This window comes from Amblyraja radiata, chromosome 38, assembly GCF_010909765.2.
Source record: "Amblyraja radiata isolate CabotCenter1 chromosome 38, sAmbRad1.1.pri, whole genome shotgun sequence".
Taxonomy (NCBI): domain Eukaryota; kingdom Metazoa; phylum Chordata; class Chondrichthyes; order Rajiformes; family Rajidae; genus Amblyraja; species Amblyraja radiata.
In genome coordinates, this window is record NC_045993.1 from 16,486,198 (window position 1) to 16,506,158 (window position 19,961).

The 19,961-nt window shown below is 50.3% G+C and overlaps 1 protein-coding gene across 1 annotated transcript in view; it reads left to right on the forward strand.

Annotated features, from left to right (window-relative positions):
- The window catches only part of LOC116966863 (vegetative cell wall protein gp1-like), a 36,195-nt gene extending 17,266 nt beyond the window's left edge, over positions 1-18,929 (forward strand). Inside the window, exons 2-4 of the mRNA XM_033013200.1 lie at positions 14,518-14,651; positions 17,314-17,643; positions 18,766-18,929. Coding sequence (XP_032869091.1) covers positions 14,546-14,651; positions 17,314-17,643; positions 18,766-18,908 — 579 coding nt within the window. The 5' untranslated portion in view covers positions 14,518-14,545 and the 3' untranslated portion in view covers positions 18,909-18,929. The remainder of the gene's footprint in view (positions 1-14,517; positions 14,652-17,313; positions 17,644-18,765) is intronic.
- The last annotated feature ends 1,032 nt before the right edge of the window (positions 18,930-19,961 follow it).

Consider the following 19,961-nt stretch of genomic DNA (forward strand, 5'->3'; position numbering starts at 1 on the left):
TGGTATCATGGTCAGCATTAACATTGTGGGCCAAATGGCCAGTTCCTGTGCTGTACTGTTCCATGTTCTGTGATGTGGGGCTGGTGGGCTCATCCTCTTGTGAGTGGTGAAATCCGGGTGGAATCATAGACTGATACAGCATGGAAACAGGCCCAACTCGCATAGTTCCCTGAAGGTGGAATCTCATATAGATAGGGTGGTAAAGAAAGCTTTTGGTGTGCTGGCCTTTATAAATCAGAGCATTGAGTATAGAAGTTGGGATGTAATGTTAAAATTGTACAAGGCATTGGTGAGGCCAATTCTGGAGTATGGTGTACAATTTTGGTCACCAGATTTTAGGAAGATGTCAACAAAATAGAGAGAGTACAGAGGAGATTTACTAGAATGTTGCCTGGGTTTCAACAACTAAGTTACAGAGAAAGGTTGAATAAGTTAGGTCTTTATTCTTTGGAGCGCAGAAGGTTCAGGGGGGACTTGATAGAGGTCTTTAAAATGATGAGAGGGATAGACAGAGTTGACGTGGATAAGCTTTTCCCATTGAGAGTTGGGATGATTCAAACAAGAGGACATGATTTGAGAATTAAGGGACAGAAGTTTAGGGGTAACATGAGGGGGAACTTCTTTACTCAGAGAGTGGTAGCTGTGTGGAATGAGCTTCCAGTGGAAGTGGTGGAGGCAGGTTCGATTTTATAATTTAAAAATAAATTGGATAGGTATATGGACGGGAAAGGAATGGGGGGTTATGGTCTGAGCGCAGGTAGATGGGACTAGGGGAGAATAAGTGTTCGGCACGGACTAGAAGGGCTGAGATGGCCTGTTTCTGTGCTGTAATTGTTATATGGTTAACTTGCTCATGTCAATACAACGTGTCCCACCTGCCTGCATTTGGGCCATATCCTTCCAAACCTTTCCTATCCATGCACCTGTTCAAATGTATTTTGAATATTGTTTTTGTACCTTATTCAACTACCTTCTCTGGCAGCTCATTTCAGAAACCCAGCTGTGTGGAAAAAGCTGAGTTGTTATTAAATCTTTCCCCTCACATGTTCTCTGGTTCTTGATTCCCTTATTCTTGCTAAAAGACTCTGCATTCACCCTATCAATTCCTCTCATGATTATCAACTTCAAACGGATCACCCCCTCATCCTCCTGCACTGCAAGGAATAACATCCTAGCCTGCTCAACCTCCCTATAGCTCAGGCCCTTGAGTCTCGGTGACATCCCTGTAAATCTTCTCTGCACCCTTTCCAGCTTAATGACACCTTTCCTATACCAGGGTGACCAAAACTGAACACAATACTCCAGTGGCCTCACCAGCGTCTTGAACTGTAACATAACATGGGAATAGAGAGAGTAATATGATATCAGTATAAGTGGTGCTTGGTGGCTGGCACTGACCTGATGGGCCGAAGGGCCTGGACCAGTGCCTGTCATCACACACCACTGTTCTAGGTGATGTGGAGGAAGTGAAGGAGAGGGGTGCTGACAGGGAGGGTACGACCCCCCCCAGCCTGCACCCAGAGGCACCAAGGCATTTAGCAGAGGCCCTGGCACCTCCCTGTTCTCCCCTCTCCCATCGGGCAATGGTATACAAGTGTGAAAACATTTGTAGGTTAATTGGCTTCAGTAAACATTGTAAATTGCAAGAAATTGCAATGAATTGTCGACACAGCCCAGACCATCACACAAACCAACCTCCCTTCCATTGACTCCATCTACACCTCACGCTGCCTCGGCAAGGCCAGCAGCATCATCAAGGACCAGTCGCACCCTGGCCACTCCCTCTTCTCCCCTCTCCCTTCAGGCAAAGGTACAGAAGTGTGAAAATGCACACCTCCAGATTCAGGGACAGTTTCTTCCCAGCTGTTATCAGGCAACTGAACCATCCCACCACAACCAGAGAACAATGCTGAACTACTATCTACCTCATTGGTGACCCTTGGACTATCTTTGATCGGACTTTACTGGCTTTACCTTTACACTAAACGTTATTCTCTTATCATGTATCTGTACATTGTAAATGGCTGGATTGTAATCATGTATTGTCTTTCTGCTGACTGGATAGCACGCAACAAAAGCTTTTCACTGTACCTCGATACACGTGACAATAAACTAAACTGAACTGAGACTGAAAATTGAACTGAAGAGGTTGTATGTGGCAGCTGTGATCTCCAGGATATGGCCCCACTGACAGGAAACATGTTGATTCAGGGCAGCGGATTCTAATTGTAATTCATAATTAGCTTTTGGAACGGGGAGAGGGATTAGTCGTGGTTGTGAAGTCAGTTAGTTGCATTCCTTGGAATAAAGCATAGAACAGCACAGGGAACAGCACAGGGACAGGCCCTTCGGCCCACAATGATGCTGAACACAATGCTGAATTAAACTTGTTTAAGAAGGAACTGCAGATGCTGGAAAATTGAAGGTACACAAAAAGCTGGAGGAACTCAGCGGGTGCAGCATGATGCTGAATTAAACTTGTCTGCCTGCACATAATCATGCTCCATATCCCTCCATTCCCTGCATATCCTGTCTAAAGACTTAAACACCACTGCCATATCATCTCCACCACCATCCCTGGCAGCACATTCAAGGCACCCAGATCCTTCAAAAATGTTGAGGAAGGAACTGCAGATGCTGATTTAACCGAAGATAGACACAAAAAGCTGGAGGAACTCAGCGGGACAGGCAGCATCTCTGGAGAGAAGGAATGGGTGATGTTTCAGGTTGAGACCTTTCTTCAGACATGTCAGGGGAGAGGGAGATACATGGATAAGGAAGTATAAGGTGTGAAAATAGGACAAAGGGGATGAAGATCAAGGAAAATGTAGAATTGTTAGCTGGGAGTTAGATGGGTTTTTTGTGTCTGTTCAAAGCAAACAGATAAAATGTAATCAGAGACAGTTAGACTGGTGGGAGAACTGGGAAGCGAGAGAGAGGGAAAGCAAAGGTTACTTGAAGTTAGAGAAGTCAATGTTCATACCGCTGGGGTGTAAGCTGCCCAAACTAAACATGAGGTGCTGTTCAAGTGTTGAACAACTGGGAGATCAGGTAGGTTAAGACAGACTGAGCAAAGGTGTTCAGTGAAACAATCACCGAGCCTGCACTTGGTCTCGCCGATGTAGAGGAGTTGATACCTGGAACAGCGGATACAATAGATGAGGTTGGAGGAGGTGCAAGTGAATCTCTGCCTTACCCGGAAAGACTGTCGGGGTCCTTGGATGGAGTCGAGGGGGGGAGGTATAAAGACAGGTGTTGCATCTCCTGCGGTTGCAGGGGTAGGTACCTGGGGAGGGGGTGGTTTGGGTGGGAAGGGACGAGTTAACCAGGGAGTTGCAGAGGGAACGGTCTCTGCAGAAAGGGGAGGAGATGGGAAGATGCGGCTAGTGGTGGGATCCCGTTGGAGGTAACGAAAATGTCGGAGGAGTATGTGCTGTTTGCGACGGCTGATGGGATGGAAGGCGAGGACAAGGGGGACTCTGACCGTGTTATGACTGGGGGGAGGGGGAGCAAGAGCAGAGCTGTGGGATATCAAGGAGACCCTAGTGAAGGCCTCATCTCACAATGATCCACTCTACATTTTCCTTGATCTCCATTCCCTTTGTCCCATTTTCACACCTTGTGTTTCCTTGTCTATGTATCTCCCTTGACATCAGTCTGAAGAAAGGTCTTGACCCGAAATGTCACCCATTCCTTCTCTCTGGAGATGCTGCCTGTCCCACTGAGTTACTCCAGCATTTTGTCTATCCTTATTGAATGTATAAAAAAAAGCAACTGGCACATCTCTGTTAAATGTCACCCCTCTCACCTAAAGCTGTGCCCTCTAGTCTTTAATATTTCCATCTTGGGATAAGGGTCTACTTGAAGGTGACGCCAGTCTCCACCCTGTGTACTGATGAGGGACAATGCGGTGAGGTGGTGAACCAGACGGCTTCACTCCCACACCCATGTTAAGGAAGAGCAGCAAGAGTGGGATTTGTCCAAGTCAGGATGTCCTGATCCTGCTGTATAGTTTAGAGATACAGAGCTGAAACAGGCCCTTTGGCCCACCGAGTCCCCACCGACCAGCCATCTCCTCACACGAACACTATCCTACACACACCAGGCATGATTTTACATTTATACCTTAGCCAATCAACCTACAAACCTGTACGTCTATGGAGTGTGGGAGGAAACCGAAGATCTTGGAGAAAACCCAGGAGATCACAGGGAGGATGTACAGACAGCATCCGTAGTCAGGATCAAACCCGGGTCTTTGGTGTTGTACATGTTGTAAGGCAGCAACTCTACCGCTGCACCACCGTGCTGCCCCTTTATAGGATTGGCTGCATTTGGGGCATTGCGTGCAGTTCTGGTCACCCCATTACAGGAGAGATGTGGAGGCTTTGGAGAGGGTGCAGAGGAGGTTTACCAAGATGGTGGCTGGATTAGAGGGCTTCAGCTACAGGGAGAGAGGTTGGATAGACTTGTGTCAGAGGTTGAGTGGAGATGATAGAAGTATATAAAATTATGAGAGGTATAGATAGGGGAGACAGTCACAACCTTCCTCTCAGGGTGGAAATGACCAACAGAAATGGAAGATAGACACAAAATGCTGCAGTATCTCAGCGGGTCAGGCAACATCTCTGGAGGAAAGGAATAGGTGACATTTTGGGTCGAGGCTCTTTGAGAGTCGGGGGGAGGGAAACTATAGATTGAAAAGGTTCAGAGCTGGCACCGATGACAATAGACAACAGGTGCAGGAGTAGGCTATTTGTGCCTGTACCACCATTCACTGTGATCATGGCTGATCATCCTCAATCAGTACCCCGTTCCTGCCTTCTCCCCATATCCCCGGACTCCACTATCTTTAAGAGCTCTATCTAACTCTCTCTTGAAAGTATCCAACGAATTGGCCTCCACTGGCTTCTGAGGCAGAGAATTCCACAGATTCACAACCCTCTGTGTGAAAAAGTTTTTCCTCATCTCTGTTCTAAATGGCCTGCCCCTTATTCTTAAACTTTGGACTCCCCCAGCATCGGGAACATGTTTCCTGCCTCTAGTGTGTCCAATCCCTTAATAATCTTATATGTTTCAATAAGATTCCTTCTCATCCTTCTAAATTCCAGGGTATACAAGTCCCAGCCGCTCCATTCTCTCAGCATATGACATATTGCCATCCTGGGAATTAACCTTGTGAACCTACGCTGCACTCCCTCAATAGCAAGAATGTCCTTCCTCAAATTTGGAGACCAAAACTGCACACAATACTCCAGGTGTGGTCTCATTAGGGCCCTGTACAACTGTAGAAGGACCTCTTTGCTCCTATACTCAACTCCTCTTGTTATGAAGGCCAAGGAACAGTGGAGCCAAATCTAACTATCTTAAGTTTGTTGAAAGACCACACAACCAGATAAGCACCAGGCAGAGATCGGGTAATGCACAGAATCTCTTGCCCAGCGTAGGGGAATCGATGACCAGAGGACATAGGTTCAAGGTGAAGGAGACAACATTTAATAGGAATCTGAGGGGTAACATTTCTACACAAAGGGTGGTGGGTGTATGGAACAAGCTGCCAGAGGAGCCATAGAAACATAGAAACATAGAAAATAGGTGCAGGAGTAGGCCATTCGGCCCTTCGAGCCTGCACCGCCATTCAATATGATCATGGCTGATCATCCAACTCAGTATCCTGTACCTGCCTTCTCTCCATACCCCCTGATCCCTTTAGCCACAAGGGCCACATCTAACTCCCTCTTAAATATAGCCAATGAACTGGCCTCAACTACCTTCTGCGGGAGAGAATTCCACAGATTCACCACAGAAAAAAGTTTTCCTCATCTAGGTCCTAAAAGATTTCCCCTTTATCCTTAAACTGTGACCCCTTGTTCTGGACTTCCCCAACATCGGGAACAATCTTCCTGCATCTAGCCTGTCCAACCCCTTAAGAATTTTGTACGTTTCTATAAGATCCCTCCTCAATCTTCTAAATTCTAGCGAGTACAAACCGAGTCTATCCAGTCTTTCTTCATATGAAAGTCCTGACATCCCAGGAATCAGTCTGGTGAACCTTCTCTGTACTCCCTCTATGGCAAGAATGTCTTTCCTCAGATTAGGAGACCAAAACTGTACGCAATACTCCAGGTGTGGTCTCACCAAGACCCTGTACAACTGCAGTAGAACCTCCCTGCTCCTATACTCAAATCCTTTTGCTATGAGCCATGATCGCAATGAATGGCGGTGCTGGCTCGAAGGGCCGAATGGCCTCCTCCTGCACCTATTTTCTATGTTTCTATGTAGGAGGTAGTTGAGGCTGGGACTAACCCTACATTTAAACTGGTACATGGATAGGACCGGTTTGGATGGATATGGGCAAAACGCGGGCAGGTGGGATTAGTGTAGCTGGGACATGTTGGCTGGTTTGGGCAAGTTGGGCCGAAGGGCCTGTTTCCACACTGTCACCTGTGAGGTTCCACCAAACATAGAGAGGTTGAGGCCACATTGTTGTAAACACCACACCACAAATCCGTGACTCCACAAACATCCTGTGATACGCCCTCTAAACCATGTTGAATGTATTCTGAACTGAGTGCTTTGCAACAATGGAAAACGTCTGACTAATTGTGTGCATACATTACAGCTTTGGTTTGTAAAACTCTCAAAGCAAGGAAAGGTCAAATATTAATTTTCATATCTACAATTGAATCTCCCACTGTGCCCTGCCCTTGAAACAAATATTGCCAGTTTTCTTTCTAAGCCTTTAGATTTTTATTCATATAACTATTTCAGGTGATCTTTGATTATTTCCATAAATAGAATCATAGAATTCTAGGAACAGCCTCTTTGACCACACCTTGCCATGCAATCTATCTGTGACAATCCTGTTTAGCTGCCTAATTACTTCCCACCATTCCTGTCCAAGTACCTTTGAGAATGTTGTCATTGTTTCTGCCTCCAACCCCTCCTCTGGCAGCTTGTTCCAGCTATTTGAAAAACTATGTGCAAAAACGTACCCCTCTGCTCTTCAAATCGGTGGCCTCTCCTTCTAGACTGCCCCGACCACATCCATATAACCATATAATAATTACAGCACGGAAACAGGCCATCTCGGCCCTTCTAGTCCGTGCCGAACACTTACTCTCCCCTAGTCCCATCTACCTGCACTCAGACCATAACCCTCCATTCCTTTCCCATCCATATACCTATCCAATTGATTTTTAAATGATAAAATCGAAAGTAACCAAAGATCGTAGAAGGCTCTTGCTCTAGTATCTTTGCTTTTAACATTTAATTTAGTTGAGTTTAGAGATACACACACACACACACACACACCACACACACACACACCACACACACACACACAGACATACACACACCACACACACACACATACACACACACACACACACACACACACACATATACACACACACACACACACACACATATATACACACACACACACACACACACACACACACACACACACACACACACACACACACACACACACACACACACACACACACAAACACACAAATATATATATACACACACACACAACACACACACACACACACACACACACACACACACACATATATATATATACACACGCACACACTGGGACAATTTACAATTGTACCCAAACCAATTAGCCAACAGCTTTGGAGTGTGGAAGGAAATCGAAGTTCTCAGGTGAAGGGGAGAATGTACAAACTCCATACAGACAGGACCCGCAGTCAGGATTGAACCCGGGTCTCTGGCGCTGTGAGGCAGCAACTCTACCGCTGCGCCACCGTGCCGCTCATAACCATATTTGTGGAACAATCTGTAAGATGCCGCTGGATAACGAGGTGTGCCGGTTAACAAGGTGGCGGCTATGGCAGTGGCACCTGTGCCGTGAGTGTGAACAAGCCCACTCTCCGGGCATGGGGTGTCTGTCCCTGTCCCGCTGCAGCAGAGTGCGCTGGGGATGCGGGTCTGACGGAGCGGGCACGGAACACCAGGGCTGGGCTACCCAACACCTGCGGCCAGTGCTGACTGAGGCTGAGCTGCCTCCCCTCTCACTGCTCACCCACCCCCTTCCTCCCACACTGATAACCCACTCACCACTCTGGGCAGGAGGCTGCAGATACAACCCACTGTTCAGGAAAGAAGTTTGTCCCTAGCTCTGTTCCCCAGCATTAACCTTGATCTTGTTGCTGCATAGAACAGCAGGATAGCACCGTGGTGCAGCGGTAGAGTTGCCATGCACCCGGGTTCCATCCTGTCTGTACGGAGTTTGCACGTTCTCCCTGTGATCTGCGTGGGTTTTCTCTGAGAACTTCAGCTTCCTTCCACGTAGGTTAATCGGCATAATCTGATGGTGCGGGCTCGGTGGGCCGAATGGCCTGTTTCCGCGCTGTATCTTAGAACATTCTTGGATCTGCTTGTAGTGGAGCCTACCAGGGAAAAGGCAATTCTGGATTTAGTGCAGGAACCACCAGGAGGTAGCGACCACAATATGATAAGTTTTCATCTGCAATTTGAGAGGGAGAAGGTGATATTGGATGTGTTGGAATTGTAGCTGAGCAAAGGGGACTACAGTCATGAGGGAGGAGCTGGCTAAAGTTGACTGGAAAGCGACCCTAGCAGGGAAGACGGTGGAACAGCAGGTATTTCTGGGAATAATCCGGAAGATGCAGGAGCTTTCCATTCCAAAGAGGAAACATAGACAATAAATACAGGAGTAGGCCATTCGGCCCTTCCAGCTAGCACCGCCATTCAACATGATCACGGCTGATCATCCACGATCAGTACCCTGTTCCTACTTTCTCCCCAATCCAACTCTCCCTTGAAAACATTCAGAGAATTGGCCTCCACTGCCTACTGTGGCAGAGAATTCCACAGATTCACAACTCTCTGGGTCAAAATGTTTTCCCTATTTCAGTCCTAAATGGTCTGCCCCTTATTCTTAAACTGTGACCCCTGGTTCAGGGCTCCCCGAACATCGGGAACATTTTTCCTGCGTCTAGCCTGTCCAATCCCTTAATAATTGTATATGTTTCTATAAGATAGCCTCTCATCCTTCCAAATTCCAGTGAATACAAGCCCAGTCGACCCATTCTTTCATCATATTTTAGCCCCGCCATCCTGGGAATTAACCTGGTGAACCAACGCTGCACTCCCCCAATAGCAAGAATATCCTTCCTCAAATTAGGAGACCAAAACTGCACACAGTACTCCAGGTGTGGTCTCACCGGGGCACGGCACAACTGCAGAAGGACCTCTTTGCTCCTAAACTCAACTCCTCTCGTTATGAAGGCCAACATGCCACTAGCTTTCATCACTGCCTGCTGTACCTGCATGCTTACTTTCAGTGACTGATGTACAAGCATACCAAGGTCTCGTTGTACTTCCCATTTTCCTAACCTGACACCATACAGATAATAGAGTGCTGGAGTAACACGTTAAGGGCCTGTCCCACCAGCATGCGACTGCATGCGGCGAGCGCGACCTAACGTGGTCGCTTGAGCCGTACGGCCTCGCGGGGCCGGTCCCACTTCGATCACCGGAGCAGTATGGAGTTGTGCAGGGCTGGTCCCGATATCCAGCGGGGCTCTGAAAAATTGACATTGTCCACAAATTCCTCGCGGCAACGGCCTGTCGGCCCGCAGCCGCATTGCGACCGTACGCAGCCCCTCGACGGGCGTATGCAGTGCCTCGACGGGCGTACGCAGCGTCTTGACGGCGTACGCCTAGCGCGTGGTGTTGCGCGATGTCGTCACCGCCCGGCGTGCCGTTGCGTGATGACGTAACCGCCCGAAGCCGTGCAACGTCCAAATTCAGTCGGCCCGCCTCCTGCCCAGCTGATTGGTCAGTATGATGTCGGGACCAGCCTCGCACAACTCCATACGCCTCCGCGGTTGGAATTGGGACCGGCCCCGCGAGGCCGTACGCCTCAAGCCACCACGTTTGGTCGCGATCGCATGCTGGTGAGACAGGCCCTTTACACTTCCTTATCTCTATGTCTCCCTCACCTGTGATTCTCAGTCTGAAGCAGGTTCCTTCTCTCCAGAGATGCTGCCTGTCCCGCTGAGTTACACCAGCACTTCGTGTCTGTCTGTGGAGAACATGGATCGAGGACGCATTTTGGATCACGACCCTTCAGACCTGAACCATTGCCTATCCACGTTGACCAAAGATGCTGCCTGACCCGCTGAGTTACTCCAGCACTTTGTGTCTTTGTGTGTATGAACCAGCATCTGCAGTTCCTTGTGCCTGCCAAAGATAGGCACAAAGTGCTGGGGATAAATATGGGCAATGTTTCAAGTCGGGACACCTGGCTACTTGTCAAACTTTATTCGTTGAGAAATATTATGCTCTGATTTTAGTTAACTATCCAACTCCCTTTTATTGATAGCGGTTTGAATATTGATTTCTTTAACTTTAAGTAACAATAATGAACAGAAGAAAGATTCTAGAGGGAGAAAGAGGCGACTGTGGCTGACAAGGGAAGTCAAGGACAGTATAAAACTAAAAGAGAAGGTGTATAGCGGAGCAAAGATTAGTGGGAAGCCAAAGGATTGGGAAGCTTTTAAAGAACAACAGAAAGTAACTAAAAAGGCAATACGGGGGGGGGGGGAGATGAAATACGAAGGTATGCTAGCCAATAATATAAAAGAGCGTTTCTTCAGTTATATAAAGAGTAAGAAAGAGGCAAGTGTGGACGTTGGACCACTGGAGAATGATGCAGGAGATGTGTTATTGGGGAATAAAGGAATAGCAGAGGAGCTGAATACCTTTTCTGCATCAGTCTTCACAGTGGAAGACACCAGCAACATGCCTGAAATTCAAGAGAGTTGAGGGTGGAAGTTAGTTGAGTGGCTGTTACTAGGGAGAAGGTGCTTGGGAAGCTGAAAGGGCTGAAGTCACCTGGACCGGATGGACTACACCCTAGGGTTCTGAAAGAGGTGGCTTTAGGGATGGTGGAGGCATTGACAGTGATATTTCAAGAATCACTAGAGACAGGAGAGGTCCCAGATGATTGGAAAATTGCCAATATTACCCCGTTGCACAAGAAGTGAGCAAAGCAGAATAGCGGGAACTGTAGGCCGGTTAGTCTGACTTTGGTGGTTGGTAAGAATTTAGAGTCTATAATAAAGGATGAGTTTACTGAGCACTTAGAAGTTGACGATAAAATAGTCCAAAGTCAGCATGGCTTTGTGAAGGGGAGGTCTTGCTTGACAAATTTGCTGGAATTATTTGAAGAAGTAAATAGCAGGACAGACAAAGGAGAGTTAGTTGATGTTGTTTACTTAGATTTTCAGAAAGCCTTTGATACTGTAAGTTGCCACACGTGAAGCTGCTAAGGAAGATGAGAGCCCACGGTATCAAAGGGCAAGTATCAAACCAGCATGGATAGCAGGTTGGCTGGATGGCAGAAGGCAAAGAGTGGCAATAAAGTGGGATTTTTCTGGTTGGCTGCGAGTGACTAGCGGAGTTCCGCAAGTGTCAGTGCTGGGGCCGCTACTCTTCACGTTGTATATTCATGATTTGGACAGGGGATTGAAGGCTTTGTGCCAGTTTGAGAATGATACGAAAATAGGTGGAAGGGGCAGGTAGTTGTAGAAAAGCAGGGACCTGCAGAAGGGAGTGTGGGCAGGTGGGAAAGTGGGCAGAGAAGTGGCAGATGGAATATAGTGTAGCAAAGTGTGGAGTCGTGCATTTTGGTAGCAGGAATAAGGGCAGACTATTATCTAAATGGGAAGAGAATCCTGAAATCGGGAGTGCAAAGGGACTTGGGAGTGCTGGTGCAGAATTTCCAAAAAGTAAATCAGCAAGTCGAACGGTTGTAAAGCAAATTCAATGCTAGCATTATTTAAAGAGGGTTTGTATACAAAAACAGGGATGTAATGCTGATGCTCTAGAAGACGCTGGTCAGGCTGCATTTGGAATATTGTGAGCAGTTTTAGGCACCATATCTGAGGAAGGATGTGCTGGGTCTGGAGAGGGTCCAGAGGAGGTTTACTAGAATGATCCTAGGAATGAATAGGTTAACCTATGATGAGCGTTTGTCGGCACTGGGCCTGTCCTCGCTGGAGTTTAGAATGAGGGGGGACCTCATTGAAACGTACAGAATAATGAAAGGTTTGGATAAAGTGGATGTGGAGAGGATGTTTCCACCAGTGGGAGAGTCTAGGACTAGAGGTCATAGCCTCAGAATTAAAGGACATTCTTTTCGGAAGGAGATGAGGAGGAATTTCTTTAATCAAAGGGTGATGAATCTGTGGAATTCTTTGCCACAGACGGCTGTGGAGGTAAAGTCAATGGATATATTTAAGGCAGAGATAGATAGATTCTTGATTAGGACAGGTGTCAGGGGATTTGGGGAGAAGGCAGGAGAATGGGGTTAGGGGGAGAGATAGACCAGCCATGATTAAATGGCGGAGTAGACTTGATGGGCCGAATGGCCTAAATCTGCTCCTATCATATAATCTTATGAGGCCCTTTGGCCCACAATGTCCATGTGGAACATGATGCCAAGCTAAACTAATGTCATCTGCCTGCACGTGATCCATTCCCTGCACATTCACGTGCCTATCTAAACGCCTCTTAAACACCACAATCACATCTGCCTCCACCACCACCCCTGGCCATGCATTCCAGGGCCCCACCACCCTCTTTCAAAAAACCTGCCCCGCACATCTCCTTTCAACTATCCCCCACTCACCTAAAAGCTCTGCCCTCTAGACTTTTATTTTTCCACACTGGGAGAAAGGTTCTGACTGTCTACCCTATCTACGCCTCTCATAATTTTATATACTTCTATCAAGTCTCCCATCGACCTTTAACATTCCTTGAGAAAACAATCCGAGTCTGTCCAACCGCTCTTTTAAAGCTAATGCCCTGTAATCCCGGCATCATCCTGGTAAACCTCCTCTGCACCTTCTCCAAAGCCTCCATTGCAGTAATGAGGTGACCAGAACTGCACGCAACACTCCAAATGTGACCGAACCAAAGTCCTATAAAGCAGCATCATGACTGATTATGTTACTCAATGCCATATAATAACCATATCACAATTACAGCACGGAACACAGGCCATCTCGGCCCTTCTAGTCCGTGCTTATTCTCTTATTCTCCCCTAGTCCCATCTACTTATTCTCCCCTAGTCCCATCTACCTGCACTCAGACCATAACCCTCCATTCCTTTCCCGTCCATATAACTATCCAATTTATTTTTAGATGATAAAATCGAACCTGCCTCCACCACCTTCACTGGAAGCTCATTCCACACAGCTACCACTCTCTGAGTAAAGAAGTTCCCCCTCATGTTACCCCTAAACTTCTGTCCCTTAATTCTCAAGTCATGTCCTCTTGTTTGAATCTTCCCTATTCTCAATGGAAAAAGCTTATCCACATCAACTGTGTCTATCCCTCTCATCATTTAAAGACCTCTATCAAGTCCCCCCTTAACCTTCTGCGCTCCAAAGAATAAAGCCCTAACTTGTTCAACCTTTCTCTGTAACTTAGATGCTGAAACCCAGGCAACATTCTAGTAAATCTCCTCTGTACTCTCTCTATTTTGTTGACATCCTTCCTATAATTAGGCGACCAAAATTGTACCCCATACTCCAGAATTGGCCTCACCAATGCCTTGTACAATTTTAACATTACATCCCAACTTCTGTACTCAATGCTCTGATTTATAAAAGCCAGCACACCAAAAGCTTTCTTTACCACCCTATCTACATGAGATTCCACCTTCAGGGAAATGTGCACAGTTATTCCTAGATCCCTCTGTTCAACTGCATTCCTCAATTTGCTACCATTTACCATGTACATCCTATTTTGATTTGTCCTGCCACGAGCTATGAAACCAAGCATGCCGAATGCTGCCTTGACCATTCTATCTACTTGTGTTGCTATTATGGACTGGACACCACACCCCCTCGCTACATCCGTGCTGTTAAGTGTCATGATGGGCAGCACGGTGGCGCAGCGTTAGAGTTGCCGCCTCACAGCGCCAGAGACCCGGGTTTGATCCTGACTACGGGTGCTGTCTGTACGGAGTTTGTACGTTCTCCCCGTGACCACGTGGGTTTCCCTCAGGTGCTCTGGTTTCCTCACATGCTCCAAAGACGTAGAGGTTTGTAGGTTAATTTGCTTAGAAACATGGAAACATAGGTGCAGGGTAGGCCATTCGGCCCTTCGAGCCAGCACCGCCATTCAATATGATCATGGCTGATCATCCAAAATCAGTACCCTGTTCTTGCTTTTTCCCCATTTCTGTTAATTCCGTTAGTCCTAAGAGCTAAATCTATCCCTTGAAAACATCCAGTGAATTGGCCTCCACTGCCTGCTGTGGCAGAGAATTCCACAGATTCTCTGGGTGAAAAAGCCATGGGCAGGAGGGAGGGGTCCAGTGGCAGGGTGAAGGTGTTCTGTCACGGCCCCGTGCCCATGGTGACAGTGGAGTTTGCCACTGGCCCGGGTGGAGATGGTCACGGTGAGGATGGGCACGCAGGTTGTAACGGTGTCTTGCCTCGGCAGATCCAACCAAGAGGTCAGGAAGAACAAGATGGAGTTTGCCAGCAGCTATTTCTACGTCCAATGTGCCGCGACCACAGAGCCCAGCGAGCGGCCACGGGCACCACTGCCGGGGGAAGGGAACAATGCCAGGACGGGTAAGTGGCAGGAGCGTGGACCATACACCGGTCCTCCCCCCCTCTCCCCCCCTTCCCCCCCTCCCCCCCCCTCCCCCTCTCGCCCTCCCCCCCCTCCCCCCCTCTCCCCATCCCTGCCCCCCCTCCCCCCCTTCCCCCCCTCTCCCCCTCTCCCCTCCCCCCTCTCCCCCTCTCCCCCCCCTCCCCCCCTCTCCCCCCCTCTCCCCCTCTCCCCATCTCTCCCCCCCCTCTCCCCTCTCGTCCTCCCCTCTCCCCCTCCTCTCCCTCCCCCCCCTCCCCCCCTCTCCCCCCCTCTCCCCCTCCCTCCCCCCCTCCCCCCCTCCCCCCCCCCCCCCCCCCCTCTCCCCCCCTCTCCCCCTCTCTCCCCCCCTCCCCCCTCTCCCCCCCCCCCCCTCTCTCCCCCTCTCTCTCCCCCCTCCCCCCCTCTCCCCCTCTCTCCATCTCTCCCCCCCCCTCCCCCCCTCTCCCCCTTTCCCCCTCTGTCCGCGAGTTAAAAAAGGTCGCTAGGGAAAAAAATGATACTTTTTTTACTCGTAGGTTTAGTCAAAGTATTTCGTAGTAGGTCGGTATGTTAGTCGTAGGTAATCGAGGGTAGTCGTAGATAGTCTTCATCATAGTCGAAGGAGATCATCTTCACTCTCCACTATTCGGTGTCCAATTTGCCCGCAGTTTGTCGTAGTTAGTCTTTAACATAGTCAAAGGAGGTCGAAGGAGGTCTTCAACGTCATTTTTTCAAACTCTTCTAAACTCGCCAATTAGGTCGCCCAAGTGGGACAGCCCCTACACTCTCTCACACTCTCTCACTCACACTCTCTCACTCACACTCTCTCTCACACTCTCTCTCACACTCTCTCACACTCACTCACACTCTCTCACACTCTCTCACACTCTCTCTCACACTCTCTCTCACACTCTCTCTCACACTCACTCACACTCTCTCACACTCTCTCACACTCTCTCACACTCTCTCTCACACTCTCTCACACTCACTCACACTCTCTCTCTCACACTCTCTCTCTCACACACTCACTCACACTCTCTCACACTCTCTCACTCACTCTCTCTCACTCTCTCTCTCACACTCTCTCACACTCACTCACACTCTCTCACACTCACTCACACTCTCTCTCACTCACACACACACACACACTCACACTCTCTCTCACTCACACTCTCTCTCTCACACTCTCTCACTCACACACTCACTCACACTCTCTCACACTCTCTCACTCACTCTCTCTCACTCTCTCTCTCACACTCTCTCACACTCACTCACTCTCTCTCACACTCTCTCACTCTCTCTCACTCACACTCTCTCACACTCACTCACACTCTCTCACACACTCTCTCACTCACACTCTCTCACTCACACTCTCTCACTCACACTCTCTCTCTCACTCTCTCTCACACTCTCACTCACTCTCTCTCTCTCACACTCTCTCACACTCACTCACACTCACTCACTCACACTCTCTCACTCACACTCTCACTCACACTCTCTCTCTCTCTCTCACTCACTCACACGATGGTCTAGTGTAGAGGTATTGTCACAAGGGGCATGGATCGGGTTAATGCAGACTCTGTTATCCAGAGTAAGGGAATTAGAACAAGAGGGCATGGGTTTAAGTTCTTGTTCATAAGTGATAGTAACAGAATTAGGCCATTCAGCCCATCAAGTCTACTCTGCCATTCAATCATGACTGATCTATCTCTCCCTCCTAACCCCATTCTCCTGCCTTCTCCCTGTAACCCCTGACACCCGCACTAATCAAGAATCCATCTATCTCAGCCGTAAAAGATATCTATTGCAGTGTTGCGGGGGGCAAGATTTAATAAGAACCTGATGGGAAATGTTTCATACATGGGTGGGTGTATGGAATGAGCTGCCAGAGGAGGTAGTTGGGGCAGTTACTATAATGACATTTAAAAGACACCTGGTCAGGTACATGGATAGGAATGGTTTAGGTTTAATATGGTCACGTGTACCACGATACAATGAAACGCTTTCCTTATTATGCTGTCAGAACAAATCAGATATACATTCATACAACCAATTCATACAAATTCAAGCCCAATGGGTAAAGTGAAGGGGAAGATACAGAGTGCAGAATATAGTTCTCAGCATCAGTTCCAGAGACAAAGTCCGGTGTCCACAATGGAGTGGAGGTGAATCTGGACAGTACCCTAGCTTATGGAAGGACTGATCAGAATCCTGATCAGGTTCAGCTCCAACTCTATAATCAAGTTTGTTGATGACACTGTGGTGGTGGGCCTGATCTCAGACAACGATGAGAAGGCCTACCGGGAGGAGGTGGCTGATCTAGCACTCTGGTGTCAGGACAACATCCTCCTCTTGAATGTCACAAAAACTAAGGAGCTCTTAGGGCGAACGGAATCGAGGGATATGGGGAGAAGGCAGGTATGGGATACTGAGTTGGATGATCAGCCATGATCATATTGAATGGCGGTGCAGGCTCGAAGGGCCGAATGGCCTACTCCTGCACCTATTGTCTATGTTTCTATCTTCTGCTGGACGGGAGTGGATTTCGACAGCTGCAGGATACATGTGGGTAAGTGGGGCAGGTGAAGTTGGTGGGCATGGGTGGGATGGGCTGAAGGGTCTGTGTTGGGGACGGTCTGACTGCCGTGTGCTGTGTTGCAGGTGAAGTGCCGGTGTTGCCAATGTACCAGTCGGTGGAGGGGTGTGGAGTTGCCATGGGACCGGTGTACGACCAGGTGTACGAGGCGGTGGGTGGGCTGGGCCGAGGGGTGGGCATGGAGGGGCAAGGTGCCACCTACATGAACCACAGCACCTTGTCACAGCCCCTCACCCCCTCCTCCCCTGTCTACGTCGACCAGCCCGGCACCGGGCTCTACCCGCCGGTACCTTCCGGCAGCTACGATGGAAGCCCATCGGCTACGGCCCCCCAGCAACCGGCAAAACCCACCCCCATCCCCCCTCCTCGCCGATCCCGGCGACTCACACCACAAGGTGAGCTCACCAGACCAGCACGGCACCTCCTCACACTGACCGCACACCACAGCTACACTGACCCCCTCACCGGCCCCCTCAACACGTACAGAGACCCCCTCACCCCCCCCCCCCCCCAACAGGTACAATGACCCCCTCACCCCCCCCCCCCCCCAACAGGTACAATGACCCACTCACCCCCCCCCCCCAACACATACAGAGACCCACTCACCCCCCCCCCCCCCAACACGTACAGACCCCCTCACCCTCACCCCCCCCAACAGGCACAGAGACCCCCTCAACCCCACCCCCCCAACAGTTAACAATGCCCACTCACCCCCCCCCCCGCAACAGGCACAGAGAACCACTCACCCCCCCCCAACAGGCACAGAGACCACCTCACCCCCCCCCCCCAACAGGTTACAAATGACCCACTCACGCCCCCCCCCAACAGGCCACAGAGACCCTCCTCACCCCCCCCCACACAGGTACAATGACCCACTCACCCCCCCCCAACAGGCAACGAGACCCCCTCACCCCCAGCCCCCCAACAGGCTACAGTGACCCCCTCACCCGGCCCCCCCAACACGTACAAGATACCCACTCACCCCCCCCCCCCACCCCCAACAGGGTACAATGACCCACTCACCCCCCCCCCCAACAGGCACAGAGACCCCCTCACCCCCCCCCCAACAGGCACAGAGACCCACTCACCCCCCCCCCCCCAACAGGTACAGAGACCCCCTCACCCCTCACCCCCCCCCCAACACGTACAGAGACCCACTCACCCTCACCCCCAATCCGTACAGTGATCCTTTCACCTACCCCCCATCTCCACCCCCCAACCCCTCACGTAGCCACTGCCTGTTGCACCCTCTCCATCTCCCCCCTCTTCTCAGCGTCCATTACCTCCCCTCCCCAAAACAGCCGCAGAGCCCCTCCCACCCCAACCTGTGCGGTGACCCCTGTCTCTCTGTCCCTGACCCCCTCGCCCGGTCTGGTCCACATATGCCCCCCCCCATCCTTCCTCTCCGCCCCCCCCACCCCCTGTCTCCCAACCCCTGTACGGTGACCCTCTCCCCCGACCCCTCTCCCCCGACCCCTCTCTCCCTGACCTTGACCTCCTCTCCCGATTTATTCCAGTGATGCCGCCCCCACTGCCCCCTCGACCACCCAACATGCGGAAGGTGCCCGACTACGTGGAGGTGATGGAACCAGGGGGTTCGGCACAGTCGGGGGTCCCCATGCCCCTCCCGGCCCCACTGAGCCCCGATAAAGGTGAGTGAGGGGCTGGGCCTGGCGGGACAAGGCACCCGTGCAGCTGTAGGGCTCCAGCGCAGTCCCTGCTGCCCACCATGCCGCGAGCTTTACCCCCGGGGCGGGGGGGGGGGGGGGGGGGGGGAGATGTGGCTGGAGACCCTGGTCACAGCTCCGGGGAAGGGGAGGCGAGGGGGGCCATGAAGGGGTGCTGGGTTTGTCGAGGGTGGGGGGGCTTCAGAGGGCGGTGGTTGGGGTTTGGAGGGGGGAGGGGGGGGTGTGGGGAGGGGTTGTTGGGTGGTGCATTTGTCGAATGTAGGGGAGCTGTAAGGGAGGGGGTGGGGGTGGGGGCCGGTGGGGGCCTGTCAAATGTGGGGGCCAGTGGGGGTGGGGACCGTGAGGTGTGACCATGTGTCTATTCCACATTCCCTCGTTGGGGAGCTGGGATCCAGGTTCAGGAGCGGGGGGAAGGGCAGCAACGTCCCTCAGTCCATCCTCAGCGGGTGTGGACCCAACCTGCACCCCCTCCACATGGAAACGTCTCTGCCCCCCCCTCCCCCCCCGACCCATGTTGTCCCCGTGACCCAGTGACAGACCTGGTCTGGCTCCATGGACTTGGAAAGCAAATGTTATGTTGGTGTAAAGTGTAACTGCAGGTAACCTGTGTCAGTGCCAGCGAGATCTCTGTGTGGGAAGGAACTGCAGATGCTGGTTTACACCGAAGAATGAAGATAGACACAAACTGCCGGAGTAACTCAGCGGGACAGGCAGCATCTCTGGAGAGAAGGAATGGGTGATGTTTCGGGTCGAGACCCTTCTTCAGCCAGAGAGTCGGGGGGGGGGGGGGGGGTTACTTTGTTAGAGAAGTCAATATTCATGTAATGGATGCCTCCACTGGCCCGGCCGTGCACCTTTTTTAAATTTAGTTTTAAGACACATCACGGAAACAGGCCCTTTAGTTGGTGCCGACCAGCAATCCCTGCACACTAACACTATCCTACACACACTAGGGACAATGTACAATTTTTACCAAAGCCAATGAACCTACAAACCTGTACGTCTTTGGAGTGTGGGAGGAAACC